Source organism: Ziziphus jujuba, chromosome 12, assembly GCF_031755915.1.
Source record: "Ziziphus jujuba cultivar Dongzao chromosome 12, ASM3175591v1".
Taxonomy (NCBI): Eukaryota; Viridiplantae; Streptophyta; class Magnoliopsida; order Rosales; family Rhamnaceae; genus Ziziphus; species Ziziphus jujuba.
This window is the reverse complement of record NC_083390.1, coordinates 1,756,037-1,771,400: the sequence shown is the minus strand read 5'-3', so window position 1 is coordinate 1,771,400 and position 15,364 is coordinate 1,756,037. Positions and strand designations below refer to the sequence as shown.

General features: G+C 32.9%; 2 protein-coding genes across 3 annotated transcripts; both read left to right on the top strand.

Annotated features, from left to right (window-relative positions):
• The first annotated feature begins 8,297 nt into the window (after window positions 1–8,297).
• LOC107428134 (receptor-like protein kinase) lies at window positions 8,298–12,226 on the top strand. Of its 2 annotated transcripts, XM_025078365.3 has the most exons (3): window positions 8,298–8,524; window positions 8,754–11,600; window positions 11,689–12,226. In XM_025078365.3, the coding sequence occupies exons 1-3, from the start codon at window positions 8,302–8,304 to the stop codon at window positions 12,015–12,017; spliced, it is 3,399 nt and encodes a 1,132-aa protein (XP_024934133.2). In that variant the 5' UTR covers window positions 8,298–8,301; the 3' UTR covers window positions 12,018–12,226. The 2 variants fall into 2 exon arrangements, with proteins under 2 accessions (XP_024934133.2, XP_015894089.3); XM_016038603.4 differs by having other exon boundaries at window positions 8,386–11,600.
• Window positions 12,227–12,678: 452 nt separating this feature from the next.
• LOC125418655 (leucine-rich repeat receptor-like protein kinase PEPR1) lies at window positions 12,679–15,251 on the top strand. The gene is made up of 4 exons (XM_048462721.1): window positions 12,679–12,732; window positions 13,806–14,061; window positions 14,299–14,520; window positions 14,989–15,251. Exons 1-4 carry the CDS (start codon window positions 12,679–12,681, stop codon window positions 15,249–15,251), a joined length of 795 nt encoding a protein of 264 aa, XP_048318678.1.
• The last annotated feature ends 113 nt before the right edge of the window (window positions 15,252–15,364 follow it).

Here is a 15,364-nt window from a genome sequence, read left to right as displayed (position 1 = left end):
TATAATATTAAAAGAATTAAGAAAAATTATAACATTTCTATATAAAAAAGGGATAAATATGAAAAAAAAAAAAACGATTTTTTTTTTGTTGGTAAAAAAGAAGAGTAGTGCAGGCTTTAACCAATAAGAGCAGCGTTTATAGAGAGAGAAAAAATGAAAAAAAAAGGGTTCAATATGGTGTAAACCCAATCCCCAATTTAATCTACTTCAATGGTGGGTCCAAAATCCTTACATGCATCTAAATAAGTGTAAATCCTGCTCTTTGACACGGTGTGTGTGTGTGTGTGTGTGTCACTCCCTTTGTCTGTGTTTTCCACACTAGTTTTGGGGCATGTACAAACTTGTGCAATTTGAAAATTATGCCAACGGCTGGACTGCACTAATTTAATGCTACATAGAACCAATGCTACGTGGAACCACAACGCAGAGCGCCAAATGTGCCCTAGGGGGCTAAGTTCTAATAGCGTTGTTCCATTACTTTTTATTATTTTAAAGTGCTGTGATTCTTATACTCAAGGAAGAAAATATCGCCGAAATCATCGAAATGTCGTCAAAAGTTTCGGGTATCGCCAAGCATCGACACCGATAGAGGGGGGAAAGAAATTTCTGTCAGTGATGTCGTGGAAACATCGCCGATTCCATGTAATATCGTCGTTGTCGGAAGAAATCGGTTGAAATTTCGAAAAATTTGTGGAAATCCAATGGAAAACTAATGGAAATCGACGAAATCTCGGCTACCTTTGTTTCTCATCTCTTTTGATCTTTCCCAAAACCAAAAAGGTCCAAAAACCGATCTCAGCCAAAATCTCACCGATTCAATTGAGAAAAAGATGAAAAAATTTCTAGAAATTGTTTATGGGAGTTGCTGTCGTAAGGTTGCTGGTTTCTTTCTATTTTCTTTTGAGTGATCGGGAAGAAGATTGAAGAGGAGAGTGGAACTGTGGAAGAATGAAAAATATCCCCAGTAAAAGGAATAAAAAAATTAAAAATTAAAATAATTAAAAATAATAAAATATTAATAATTTAGAAAATATATATATACAAAAAAATAGTTAATGGATTGACAGATTTTAATTATCCAGAGAAATAATATTTTAATAATAAATTGTACAATACGTAAAAATGGTAAATGGTAAATGTAAATGGTAAGTGCTTTGCTTACATATTTCTTCTATTTTCCCATTTGTTGATATCTTTGGTTAACAAAATAACCATCATAATATTATATTCTATTTTTTTTGTCAAAAATAAACTGATTTTGAAAAAAAAATTGGATTCTTCTTTTTTTTTTTTATCTTTTTTAAATTTAGTTTTTCAAAATAGTTTAGAATCAGTTAATTATGGTAAAGATATTAATAAATAATTTTTTGCTACTATAATATGAAATTGCAGATTATATAGAATTAACAAATCAATTTAAAACACCAAAGAGTTCTTTTTGGTATTGATGATGTATTATAAATTATATTTGATAATTTTATATATCTTAATATTATTTGTTAAATTTTTTATATTTTGGTGATAACAAATATTGTATTTTCTTTACTTACAATAATTTTTAATATTTATGAACTATGTTAATAATATCTTTGCATTCTAATTATTGTATTTTTATATAATTTTATTATATTAATTATCTCATATATAAAAAATTATATTCTAAATTAAAAATTTACAGTTTCCGTAACTTTACCGATATTTCCATCGATATCGATATTTCTATCGATATTTCCGTAAAATCATACCTTCGACATTTCCATCGACATCGATATTTTCTTCACTGCTTATACTTGTGATTGTGATTGTATGTATGGGTCTCTTGCTGATTTTGATTTTCTGTTTAGTAATTTCGTTGTCAAATCTTTGTTCTATTTTTTTTTTTTTTTGGCCCCTTGAAATGTTTCCATGGCTTCTATTGTTTGTGGGAATGACAACATATAATTTGTTTTGTTGATAGATTTTTGAATCTAGTAAGTTTCAGAATTTATTTTATACAAATTTGCTTATTTTCTTCTACTTTTTTTAATTATTAATTTAGTATTTTTTTATGTCTCTTTTTTTAAATATGATCTAGAAAACAGAGTTGCTGTTTTTTTATTTTGATGATTGTTTGGTGCCGGTAGTTTTGTTTTGGATTATTGCTTGTTGAGGAATTATGGGATATATCATTGCCAAAGATGTCAGTTGGGGATAAAGGTTAATGGGCACACCATTTTCATACTCGTAAGTTATGAAGTTATGTGTTTATTTTTGTACATGCGATTATCAATTATTCAACTTATAATATATATATATCTTAACTTGAGAATATTATGAAAATTCAAGCATATCTTCAATTAGATTAAGTGTGTATATTATATATGTATATATATATATCTAATATTTTTATGCTTGAATCCTAGTATCCTCATTGGATCATGATTGCATATATATATATATATATATATTTTGCACTGACTATGTTGACTCATATGCAATGTTTAAAATATCCGATATTTTTTCGATATTTTTATTTTTTGAAGAGGTCGAAATAAAATTTAAGTTCGATATGGAAATGGATAGAATTTCCATAATATCCATTGAAATTTTTGAAATTTCTGCAAAATTTCCATGAAAATTTTCATAAAATATTTATATCAAATCCTTAACGATTTGGTTAAAAAATCTATAATTTCCATGGAAATTTTTGAAATTTCGAAAATATCCGATATTTTTTAATTTTTTTTAAAAAATTCATAAATATTATTGATATTTAGTAAATTTTTTTTTTCAAATTAACTTCATTGATAATTTTTTTTTACCCTTTAATTGCTTTTTAGACACTTAGTGATATAAGCAAAATAGAATGAATTGAATTGAATAACATTAATAATTTCTACTTATTTATTAAATATCGATAAAGCAAAAATATAAAAATTGTGGATTATATTTTTGAACCTTGGAAATCTTAATATTTGAAACTATAATGGAAGATGATGATGAAGAGGGCAATTAAATATACCAATGGATTAGAGATGTTTATTTAGATGATCATGAAGGGAATTCTAATCTAAAGATTGCTTAACAAGCTGAAAATAAGGGAATAAATGTTCTAAAAGTGATTGCTGAAGAAATAAATTCTAGTAGTAGTGATTCATTTTAAAGGCTTATGAGAGAGCTAACTAGAACTACTAGTACTTCAGCTCCGTCAGGTGGTACACATTCACAATTTGAGACTCTTAATAGTCACTCTAGCTCTAGTGGTGATGAAGATAACTTCAATAAATTATCTGAATTAGAAGTTAGAAGAGGTAGTGACCAAATGAATCACCAAGTCAAGAAGTTGGATTAAACCCATTTACTGGTGAACAATATTACACATATGCAACACAAGATGAAGATTATGGGAGTAGAGATGCAAATCAAGGATTCGATGCTGTTGGAAAAGACTATATATGTAAAGAAAAATCTATAATGGAGATGTCACAACAAGAAGAAGATTCAATTTCTACTAATTTTGGATCTATGAGGTGGAAGTCATTTTCATAATCCTTATTCAATGGATATGTATGGAATGTCATCAAGTAGCAACTTATGGGTACCATCTCAAACTCAATTATTAGACAGTAGTAATTATGCACATATTCAGCCAATAATGCAAGATCCATATGGTTGACATATTAATAATTATATGCAAAATTATTAGGGAGATACATCTTTTCATAACTACTTCTCACATTTCACATTCCAAAATCAAAATGAGAAAGAAACCGATGATTTTAAACCATCAAGAAATTCTATATGGTATTAAAATGACATTTATGAAGTACAATGTAATTGTAATAATCATTTTATATATTTTAGTTAATAAATAATTTTATTATATATGTATTTTTTGATATATTTTTATTAATAATAATTCATCTATGGTCATTCGTGCTTATTAAATCAATTTATTAAGAAGAATATAACATTTATTCAATATTTTAGCAAGTTTTATAATCAATGAATTAAATAAGCTCATTTTAAAGTTTCAATAAAAAATTCTATTTTTTAAAATAAATTTCCATCATTTTTTATAACTTTTTATTGATATTCAATATTTTCCGATATTTCTATGGAAATTTCTATATTTTAAACTTTCGATATTTCCATCGATATCAATTTTTTAAATCTTGCTCATATGGACTCCAGCATATTACAAACCTGGATATGCCATGCATTTGTGTTGCACAGTGTGTGTTCAGTTGGACTATGCAAAAATCTTTGTTGGGATTAATGATCTTGTGGTATGCTCCTTTTGCAATTTTTGTGTGCATGTTAATGTTTGTATATAAAAAGATAACTGGTTATGTGGCGATGAAGTATAATCGAAAAGGATTTTGGTATGGATAGAAGACCAAATGCCATAGACAAACACGATTGAATACCAACACAATCATGCTTATGGTTATGATAGAATACTAGTAAGAAAAATTGAGACAAAAAAAATTGAAACATTATATGTTTTATTAAATTAGAACTAATTTAATGAAACATTGGGAGGGCAATGTTTGTATCAATATTTCTCTCTACGAAACACTAATTGTTGGATTATCAAATCCTAAATGTCCAAAAATATATCCCTATAAGGATTCTTGCTCGTAAACATAAATGGTTACTAGATCGTCAACAATATTAGTTTTATTTATTTATATTAAAGACCACAATGTTAAACAACAATTCTAAATGGTTCATATGCATAACCTTATAAATTTCCTTCACTTCTTCCTGTGATGATTTTTATTTCTAGATTGTAATATAGACTAGGAGATGCTAAAAGGATGCAGTTAACTTTTTTTTTTCTTTTGAGAAAAAAGAAGAAGCAATTAACTGGAAACTACTTATATTTAACTAGGATTGTAGAACATACTGAAATAAAAATTATATCCCAGGCACTATATGCTTTTACAAATTCCATGCATGGTATTGAAAATGTGTTGTGTGGAGCTCCGTATTGCTGAAATCACACACACACATGGTGGTCCAATCAAATTGAAACAAATAGCTTCTGGTATTACCAATTCATGCAACATCTCCTAATGCATCTTCACCGCATGATACCCATACATTTGACGGTGTAGAAACTTTACATGGACTCGCAGACTTATCTAGGTGGATATTATGGGACAACAAACCAAACTAAACTTGTTACTCTTTGTACTAAATAATCCAGTGAATTTGGATTCGTGGCATTATCTTAGCCAATGTGTGAAAGATGGTGGGGTCGCCTTTAATAAGGCAAATGGCTGTGAAATTTGGAGTGATTGTCTAGAAGATGAAGCTCACCTTTTCTTTGGTTGTATTGTTGCCAAAGCTTTTTGGTTGGTCTCTTGGTCTCTCTGGAGCATTAAATGGGATGCTAACTAGCTAGTTAATCTAGATTCTATTTTAGGTTGGCTATCTAATCCGATGGGAAAGCTTTTGGTCTATTTTGATGATGATAAAAAGTTTTTGGTTTTTGTAGTATTAGTGTTTGATACCATTTGGAGATTATGAAATCGCCTACTTTTTGAGGAGAAAAGGTTTGTTCTTGAAGAAGCTGTTAAGATTTTATATAGCAGGTTTGGTAAGTTAATGGCTTCAAATTCTCTTCTAATGGCCCTCCTACCTTTACCCCAGCTTCTTCCTTTTTGTGGTGCCTCCTTTTGTTGGAACCATTAAAATTAATTCTGATGCATTCATTGGGAATGGTTTTGCAAGTCTTGGTGTAGTAGTAAGGAATCGTTACGGCATAGTTATAAAATCCAAGTTTTAAGGGGGAAAATTGACATTCTTAAAGCTACTTCCATTCTTAAAATTGTTTCTCTAGCTGTTGAGGAAGGTTACCTTAACCTTTGTTGCAAAGGTGATGTCAAAACTGTTATCCAAAATCTCAACGACCAAAAAAATTCTTCCAGCCACTATTTTGGCACAGGATTCATTAAGAAGATCTTGGATTTGTGTCCTCTTTTTTATTCCATTTTTTTCGTTTGGGGCCCTAGACAAAATAATAAACTCGCATATTTTGTCTTGCGTTGGGGGCTTTCTAATGCTTACTCTGACTTTGTTTTTCCTTTCTTCATTTTTAGGATTTTGTAGATATCATGAATAAAAAAAGTGGTATAATAACTTCCTCCTGATTCATTAGAAGCGTGCTTGCTTGTATGTTTGCTTTTCTTTTGGTTAATGTAACTCCCTTTTCAAGCCCCCCCCCCCCCCCCCCCACAAAAAAAAAAAATGGTTGTGAAATTTGGATTTGGCTTCATCAAATCTTGAATACAAACAAGTAGTTTAATGATGCAATGTCAAACACCGTTTGTTCAGCATACAAAGATGAGTTTGGTAGCATAGGATCATTGGTGGGATCTGCAAAGCTGTATATGAAGCCTCTTAGCCTTCACACCTGTAAATTCGAAAGTTAAAATTTGAAAATTAGTAAGCCTCGTTATTGCCTCGAATGGTTCCATAGCTCAATTGTCGAGTGGTACAGGACTACGACTTGATGCAAATGATACTATCAAGAGGTATTTTTTTGTTTCATCAAAAAAAAAAAAAAAAAAAAAAGAGATTGTGGAATCTAATTTTAATCTGCCACATGTCATTGCATCTGCACTTGCTTTTGAAGGGATAATCCTAAATGCTGATGCAGTTTTCGTCAAGGTAATAATACATCCTTGAATCTATTTTTAAATTGAGAAAACAAAACATTGGTGTAATTGTGACTTTTATATATTGAAATATTCCATGAATAAAGTATTTCCACAATTTTTTCTTCTAAAAAATCGACTTAATGGTTAATTTTTTACTTTTATCTAGATCCAAATCTATTAACTAAACAATTAGTAAAATTAAAAAGTTATTTGCATTAGACTTGTTTAGATCCATTTGAGATAATTTTTGCTTGAACATCTTTAGACCTTAATTAATTTCTTCATAAGAGCTTTCTAATAAGCTACATCAACATTTGTTTTGGTAATTAAAAGCTTTTATGGAGGAGAAAATCTTCAACGAGATAGGCATACCACACACTTTACTAGTAAGGTATGGATGGATAAGAGTACCGAATATATCCACTTGTGAGATGCACAAGTGAAAAAAATATACCAAAATACTTTTCTTTATGAGGTCTATCCATATGTGAGTGAAAATTTTTTTTTAAAAAAATTATCCAAATACTTTTAAAAACAACTTTTAACCCTTAAAAATCATAAATAATTTCTTATTTTTTAGAAGTTATATAAAACAAGGCTTTACAATTCTAATTATTGGTAAATAATATGTATTAAATATCTTGGTCCGTTAACAAACATATTGCATGATTGGAATAACGCAAATTTTTGTGAAAATATAAAAAAATTATGCGAAAGCAATATCATTGTGGAAAATGTTATCGACAAAGATAAGAAAGATATTTGAGGAAGTACACATAGTATATTTGGCATTAACTTTAGAATGTGGGACCGTTAAAAAAAAAAAAATATATATATATATATATATATAATAATGTCGCCAAGAATGCTTTTATATATTTTTAATTTATTTAATGGTGGTTGGCTTCAAACCCCGCGTGTCAGTGGAATGGTGAGCGGGTCCAGGCTCAAGCTGCTTCTCGATAACTTGTTCCCAAAGCTTTATTATTTAGTTCCTGACTATTTTATTTTATATATAATAATAATAATAATAATAAAAGTCGCCAAGAATGCTTTTTATATATTTTTAATTTCCTTTATGCTGGTTGGCTTCAAACCACTGTCTCGATGGAATGGTGGGCGGGTCCAGGCTCCAGCCGTTATTCGATAATTTGTTTTCAACGGTTTATTAATTAATTTAACTTATTTATAATTGTGCCAACTTGTACCCTGGGAAAGCCCGAAAGGTTTTACCAGTTGAAACAGGTGATAGAGACCTGAGCCAGCATTTGGATATATATGAGGCCAATATATATATATGTATATATATATCGCGTCGTTTTCATTTCTCATTCTTTTCTTTGGCTGAATTATATTTCAGGTAGTTGAGTTATTATCAAAAAAATATATCATGTAGTTTCTTTTGATGAATAATTAAGTAGTTGACTTGAATTAGTTATGTTACATCAAATTTATCATATAATTGGTTTTTATCTCATTTCTTCTCAACTCGTTTATTTATTTTTTTATTTTTAAAATAAAACTGCATTAAAGGCCAACCCAACTCAGCCAACTGTATTTATATACTATATGTACATATATATATATATATATAATATATATATGTACATATAGTATATAAATACAGTTGGCTGAGTTGGGTTGGCCTTTAATGCAGTTTACATATATATATATATATATATATATATATTTATGTAGTTTTTCTAAATTGGCAAATAACGGTGGCCGACGGAGAAAAAGACACCCATTTTCATATTCTTCACACACTCAGCATCACTCTCTATCTCACTCTTTGAATCTCTCCAAAACTGTCTTTGAAGCATATCCAATTCCAAATCCAAAATCTGCTGCTTTTTCTGGCAAGCTTCAACTAGGTAAGTCCCTAGTTCCCAGTTGCTTAAAACCCTTCATTGTTATGTTGACACGGGCATTGTTTTTTCTCTGCTTTCTTTATATGTGTATTCTATTTCTACTTAGAAAGCATGTTGCTTGGCTTGAAAAACCTTGTGCTGTTACTTTGCTTCTTTTGTTGCATACACACTTTGTCTGCTTTGAGCAACGATGGGTTGACTTTGTTATTGCTTTTGGGGCGCTGGAAAACAGTGCCTTCTTCCATTGGCTCAAGTTGGAATGCTTCTGATTCCACTCCATGTTTATGGGTAGGAGTAGGATGTGATGATGCCCAGAATTTGTTGTCCTTGAACCTCTCTGATTATGAGGTTTCTGGTGAAATAGGGCCCGAAATTGGCCGTTTCAATTATTTGCAGACCATTGACTTGAGTTTGAACAGTTTCTCTGGGAAGATACCCCCAGAGTTAGGAAATTGTAGTGTTCTTGAGACTCTAGATCTTTCTGGGAATGCTCTTACAGGGGAGATACCCAGCATCCTGAAAAACTTGAAGAAGTTGCAGACTCTTTCCTTGTCTGACAATTTTCTGTATGGTGAAGTATCTGAGTCATTGTTCCAAATTCCAGACTTAAAACATCTTTATCTCAACGCTAACAACTTGAATGGATTTATCCCTCTAAGTGTTGGGAATATGAGCAAGGTCTTGTCTCTAGATTTAGGACGGAACCAGTTATCAGGGGAGATTCCTCCTTCCATTGGAAATTGTTGGAAATTACAGGAACTTTTTTTGGATGATAATCATTTGACAGGAGTTTTGCCTGAGAGCTTTACCAATCTCAAACACCTTACAGACTTGTTTGTCGGGATCAATGATCTTGTGGGTAGTATTCCTTCTGGGTTGGGTAGTTGCAGCAATTTAGAATATTTGGATGTTGCATACAATAGAATTAGTGGACAGATTCCACCGAGTTTGGGCAATTGTAGTAGTTTATATAAGTTTTCTGCTATGAATAATAACTTAGTGGGTAGTATCCCTTCTTCCTTTGGTCAACTAGATGAGCTTTCGGAACTTGTCCTCTCAGAGAACCAGTTGTCTGGGAAAATACCTCCTGAACTTGGAAATTGTAAATCCTTGACAATCCTACAATTGTATTCAAACCGTCTTGAGGGGGAAATTCCCAGTGAATTAGGGATGCTGACTAATCTTTGGGATCTTCAGCTTCAAGATAACCATTTAACTGGTGAAATACCAGTTAGCATATGGAAAATTCAAAGTCTTCAGGAAATTCTTGTTTCTAATAACAGTCTTTCAGGGCAAATCCCTTCGGTGGTTACTGAACTGAAGAAACTCCAAAACATTTCTCTGTTTAACAACCATTTCTTTGGTATCATACCCAAAGGTCTGGGGATCAACAGCAGCTTAGTGCAGTTGGACTTTACTAATAATAGTTTCAGTGGCGACATCCCACCAAATCTTTGCCACAGAAAGAAATTACGGAGGCTACTATTGGGTGTTAATCAACTTGAAGGTAGCATACCTTCAGAAGTGGGAAGCTGTCCAACTCTACATAGGCTAATCCTCAAACAAAATAAGCTCACAGGGTTTCTTCCAAAGTTCGCCAAAGGCACAGACCTTTCATACATGGACATAAGCAAGAACAGTTTCAGTGGAGAAATACCATCAAGCATGGGAAACTGTACCAACATCACTTACATTAACTTGTCAATGAACAAGTTTAAAGGATCAATACCGCAGGAGCTAGGCAATCTCATAAATCTTCAGGTTTTTAACCTTTCTCATAATAATTTGGTAGGTCCTTTGCCATCTCAGCTATCAAATTGTACCAGACTAGGTTCCTTCGATGCGGGTTTTAATTTGTTGAATGGTTCTATACCATTGAGTTTGAGGAGCTGGAAAGATATATCAACATTGGTTTTGAGTGAGAACCAGCTCACTGGTGGTATTCCATCATTCTTTTCAGAGTTTGAGAAGCTTTATATTCTACAACTTGGTGGAAATCTGCTGGGAGGAGAGATTCCCAAATCAATTGGAGCATGGAAAAATCCATTTACTACATTAAATCTCAGCAATAATGGGTTGACTGGTTATCTTCCATTTGAAATAGGAAGGATCCATATAGAGCGGTTGTATATATCTGATAATAATTTGACAGGGAGTTTGACGGTTCTTGGTAATATTCCTTGGCTAATTGAGATTAATGTTTCAAACAATAACTTCTCTGGTCCAGTGCCAGAGACATTGTTACACTTGCTGGAATCATCTCCATCGTCATTTATGGGCAATCCCAGCCTATGTGTCAGTTGTCCTTTATCAAGACACTCAAGTTGCACTGCAAATAGCATGTTCAAGCCTTGTGGCAATCTACCAAAAAAGCAGAATTCCATTGGTAAAGTGAAAATTGCAATGATTGCTCTTGGAGCTTGTATATTTTTTGTTTTAGTGGTTCTTGGACTGGTTTATCTATTTCTGTTGCGAAGAAAACCAAAGCAGCAATCACTGAGCTTTGGTAAGAAGGAATCAAATTCCTTGCTGAATAAAGTGTTGGAGGCTACAGAACACCTTAGTGACCAGTATATAATTGGCAAAGGAGCTCATGGAACTGTTTACAAAGCCTTTGTTGGTCCAGGCGAAAATTATGCTGTAAAGAAAGTTGTATATGGAGGGAGTGAAGGAGGACGGCTGAGTATATGCAGAGAAATTGAAACTATTGGGAAGATCAGGCACCGGAACCTGGTTAAATTGGAAGAATTTTGGTCAAGAATTGACCATGGTTTAATCTTGTATAGGTACATGCAAAATGGTAGCCTCCATGATGTTTTACATGAAACAAGTCCACCGATAACTCTAAAATGGAGCATCCGCTATAACATTGCTGTTGGAACTGCAAATGGGTTGGCATATCTCCATTTTGATTGTGATCCTGCTATACTTCATCGAGACATCAAACCAACAAACATACTTTTAGATTCAGAGATGGAGCCTTATATAGCTGATTTTGGGATTGCCAAATTTCTGGATCAGTCTTCTGCTTCAACATCATCAACCTCAGTCGTTGGTACATTAGGATATATTGCACCGGGTATATATACTTCTACATTTATTGAGATTATCAATATTTTCTCTTTTCTCTATACTTTCTATAAACTGTCTGCCATTATTTGTGACAGAAAATGCATTTACAACAAAAAGAAGCCAGGAGTCTGATGTGTACAGTTATGGGGTTGTATTGCTTGAGCTGATAACTCGAAAGAAAGCATTGGATCCATTGTTTAGGGAAGAAACAGATATTGTGAGTTGGGTTAGATCTATTTGGAGCAATGGTGAAGAAATTGATAAGATTGTGGATCCAAGTATTTTGGAGGAACTGCCAGATTCACATGTCACAGAACAAGTTGTTTGTGTTCTTCAGGTGGCTTTGAGATGCACTGAGAAGGAGCCTAGCAAGAGGCCAACAATGAGAGAGGTTGTCAAACTACTAGTGGATGCTAAACAATGAGAAGGAGCTTAGATTTTGGGAGTTTCAGCTTGTCTACTTTAACAGGTAGACTTATCCCATTTTTTTTGTTGTGTGCTGTCCGACGAAAATTGTTGTATCAGTTACTATATTTTATTTGGGCAATTAAGATGGAGATCCCAAAATCTTATCTCTGTAAATATTCAAACTTCTTACTTTTAGTGAAAATATATATACATTTTTTCTTTTAATGCGAAACAACAGATTTCATTAGTACAGCAGTTTCTTATATATTTATTTTTTAGTGAAAAAATAGTTCAATGTGCTGGGAAATGAAAGAGTATCTAATCGATGTTATTATTTCCTTTTCAACCAAGAATGTGGAGTGATGGATCATTTCCAAAATCATACATGATGTTTCCATGTTACAAATCTCTCTTTTCTGCAGAGCTATGGCTTTGCATGGGAAACAATAATGATTGCAACCAGTACAATGATTTGTATTGCTTGTAACCTTCCACATAATAATTTACTAAAGAAAGCGTTTATAAATTGTTTTTTGGCAATTTGAATTACGAGAAAGCATTTATATATATGGTGGTTGGTTGGTACTGAAAATGCTTTCCTATGTTTCAGTTTCATGAGCAACAAATTTATTCAAAGTCACTATATTATGCCTTCTCACATAATAGTAGATTTAACAATGATAACACTTATTCCTGGAAAAAGAGTGAACAATGGACGTAAAGAAGAAATTGTTAGAAGATGGAGGCTTTCCTTGCTGCAACTTCATGAATATTCCTGCTAGACAATCTATTATTGAGGCCTACCCCATATGGTGGACTGGATAGATTTTAGTTTGTGCACTTATTAGTATTGCACTTCTATGATTATATGAAATCTACTCATTAATGTTGAAGTTTTTGATATTGTGATCAAGAACTCAATGATACACCTTGTGATCTTTTACAAGGTTCTAATTGATTAAAATATAATGACTTTAACTGGGTAAGCTTAATTGTTATTTCATTTCCTTTTTATATACTAATCAACATTTTGGATTGGATAACTTTTTCCTTTTATACCAAGACAGAGCAAAAGAAGAAAAACTTGCTTAGCTGCTTAGCAAGATAATGCTTCTTTTAACTTGCCATATATCTATATAAAGGGAAGAAATTGTTTTCATGATACACATTTAATTAGGCAAATGTAACATGCAAATTTGACTTGAGACATGTATTTCTGTTAAGGGATAAAATAAATTAAAAAAAAATTGACATTTAACTTTAGAATGTGGGATGGCATTGGGACAAAAAACTCATATTCCTTTTAAACTAATTCAACTTCCCTATTAATCTTGTAGAAGATTGATTTTATATGTAAATTATTTAATTTATGGTGGTTGGCTTCTTTCCCATTTTATGAGCCAAGTGGCCAACTTGGGGTCCTAGGAAGGAAAGTCTCAGTTTCAGAGTTTCTACCATGTATTAATTGAGAAGGTGACACACATTTCCATAGTCTTTTCACACCTAGTTTCTCTCTAATCCTCTAATCTCTCCAAAATTGTGTTTGATGCATTTCGTAATTCAAAATGTGCTTGTTTAATCCAGAAAGCTTCAAATTTCTTAGTACTTCCTTCCAGTTCCTTTCAAGTTAAAACCCTCCATTGTAATTGTCACATTGCATTATTTTTCTGCTTTTTTCTCCATTTCTGTTCCACGTAGAAAATATGCTGCTTGGTTTGCAAAACCTGGTGCTTTCACTATGTTTTTTTTTTTTGTTCTATATATATGTACTTTGTCTGCTTTGAATTATGATGGGGTTGCTTAGTTGTCACTTTTGGGGACCTGGAAAACTTTGCCTTCTTCGATTACCTCAAGTTGGAATGCTTGTGATTCCACTCCATGTTTATGGGTAGGAGTTGAATGTGATAATGCCCAGAATTTGAGGTCCTTGAACCTCTCTGGTTATGGTATTTCTGGTGAAATAGGACTTGAAATTGGCCTTTTGAGCCGTTTGCAGATTACCGATTTGAGTTTAAACAAGTTTCCATGGAAATATACCCTCAGAGTTAGGAAATTGTATGGTTCTTGAGACCTTAGAACTTTCTGGCCATGGTCTCACAGGGTGAATCTCATCAAGCTTGGGAAACTGTGTAATATCACTTCCATTAATTTGTCCATGAACAAGTGTAATGGATCACTACCACAGGAGCTAGGGAATATCATAAATCTAGAGGTTCTGAACCTTTCTCACAACAATTTGGTAGGTCCCTTGCCATCTTAGCTATCAAATTGTACCAAACTAGGTTCTTTTGATGCAGGGTTCAATTCGTTGAACAGTTCTATACCATTGAGTTTGAGTAGCTGGAAAAATTTATCAACATTGGTTTTGAGCGAGAACCAGCTCAGTGGCAGTATTCCACCATTCTTGTCAGATTTTGAGAAGCTTTTGGTGCTACAACTTGGAGGAAATCTTCTGGGAGGATATATTCCCAAATCACTTGGAGCATGGAAACATCCATTTATCGTATTGAATCTCAGCAGTAACAGATTGAGCGGACAACTACCATCTGAAATAGGGAGGATTCAAGTAGCCGCGGTTTTATATATCTGAAAACAATTTGACAGGATGTTTGACAGCTGTTAGAGTTTGTGACCCGAATTCTTGTTGACCCGACCCGAAAAGCTCGCGGTGCGACCCATTTGGTGAAACTAAATTTTGGAGAAAAATTTGGGGCTCTGTGGTGGAAGCGGAGATCTCGGGCCGATAGGCCCGAGACCGTAGGGTTTCTTCTGTACTATATATATATCTGTATTTTTGTTCGGCCGTGATTGGGGTTTTTTAGGGTATCTCGAAATTTGGCTCACCTTGTACAAATCTTTCGATATTGGATTTGCTTCTCCCTGCCCGTGGTTTTTCCCGTCAAGGGTTTCCACGTTAATTGTGTGTTTGTTCTTCGATTTCTTTGTTTCTGTTGCCATTTGTTTTTCTCCCAATTCCGTAACAACAGCTCCTGGTAACATTCCTACATTAATGGAGGTCAATGTTTCAAACAATGACTTCACTGGTCCACTGTCAGAAACATTGATGTACTTGCTGGAATCATCTCCATCATCATTTGTGGGCAATCCTGGCCTATATGTCTATTCTCCTGCATCAAGAGGCTCGTCTAGCAATGCAAATAGTTTGTTCAAGCCTTGTGACAATCAATCAAGAAATCAGAATTCTGTTAGTGAAGTGAATATTGGATTGATGATGCTGTCAGATCTTTGATATTTTTTTGTTCTGGCGGTTCTTGCCATGGTTTTTCTATTTCTGCTGGGAAGAAGAACAATGCAGCAGATCCATAGCTTTGACAGGAAGGGATCATTTTCCGTACTGAAGAA

Bases quoted from the DNA above. Each gene is read 5' to 3' on its own strand.
- LOC107428134 (XM_025078365.3), top strand. From the start codon at position 8,302: ATGCAGTTTACATATATATATATATATATATATATATATTTATGTAGT. The intron at 8,525-8,753 runs GTAAGTCCCTAG...GCTGGAAAACAG, and splicing joins TTCTGGCAAGCTTCAACTAG to TGCCTTCTTCCATTGGCTCA. The intron at 11,601-11,688 runs GTATATATACTT...TATTTGTGACAG, and splicing joins ATTAGGATATATTGCACCGG to AAAATGCATTTACAACAAAA.
- LOC125418655 (XM_048462721.1), top strand. From the start codon at position 12,679: ATGATAACACTTATTCCTGGAAAAAGAGTGAACAATGGACGTAAAGAA. The intron at 12,733-13,805 runs GTTAGAAGATGG...GGGGTTGCTTAG, and splicing joins ATGGACGTAAAGAAGAAATT to TTGTCACTTTTGGGGACCTG. The intron at 14,062-14,298 runs GTTCTTGAGACC...CTTTTGATGCAG, and splicing joins CAGAGTTAGGAAATTGTATG to GGTTCAATTCGTTGAACAGT.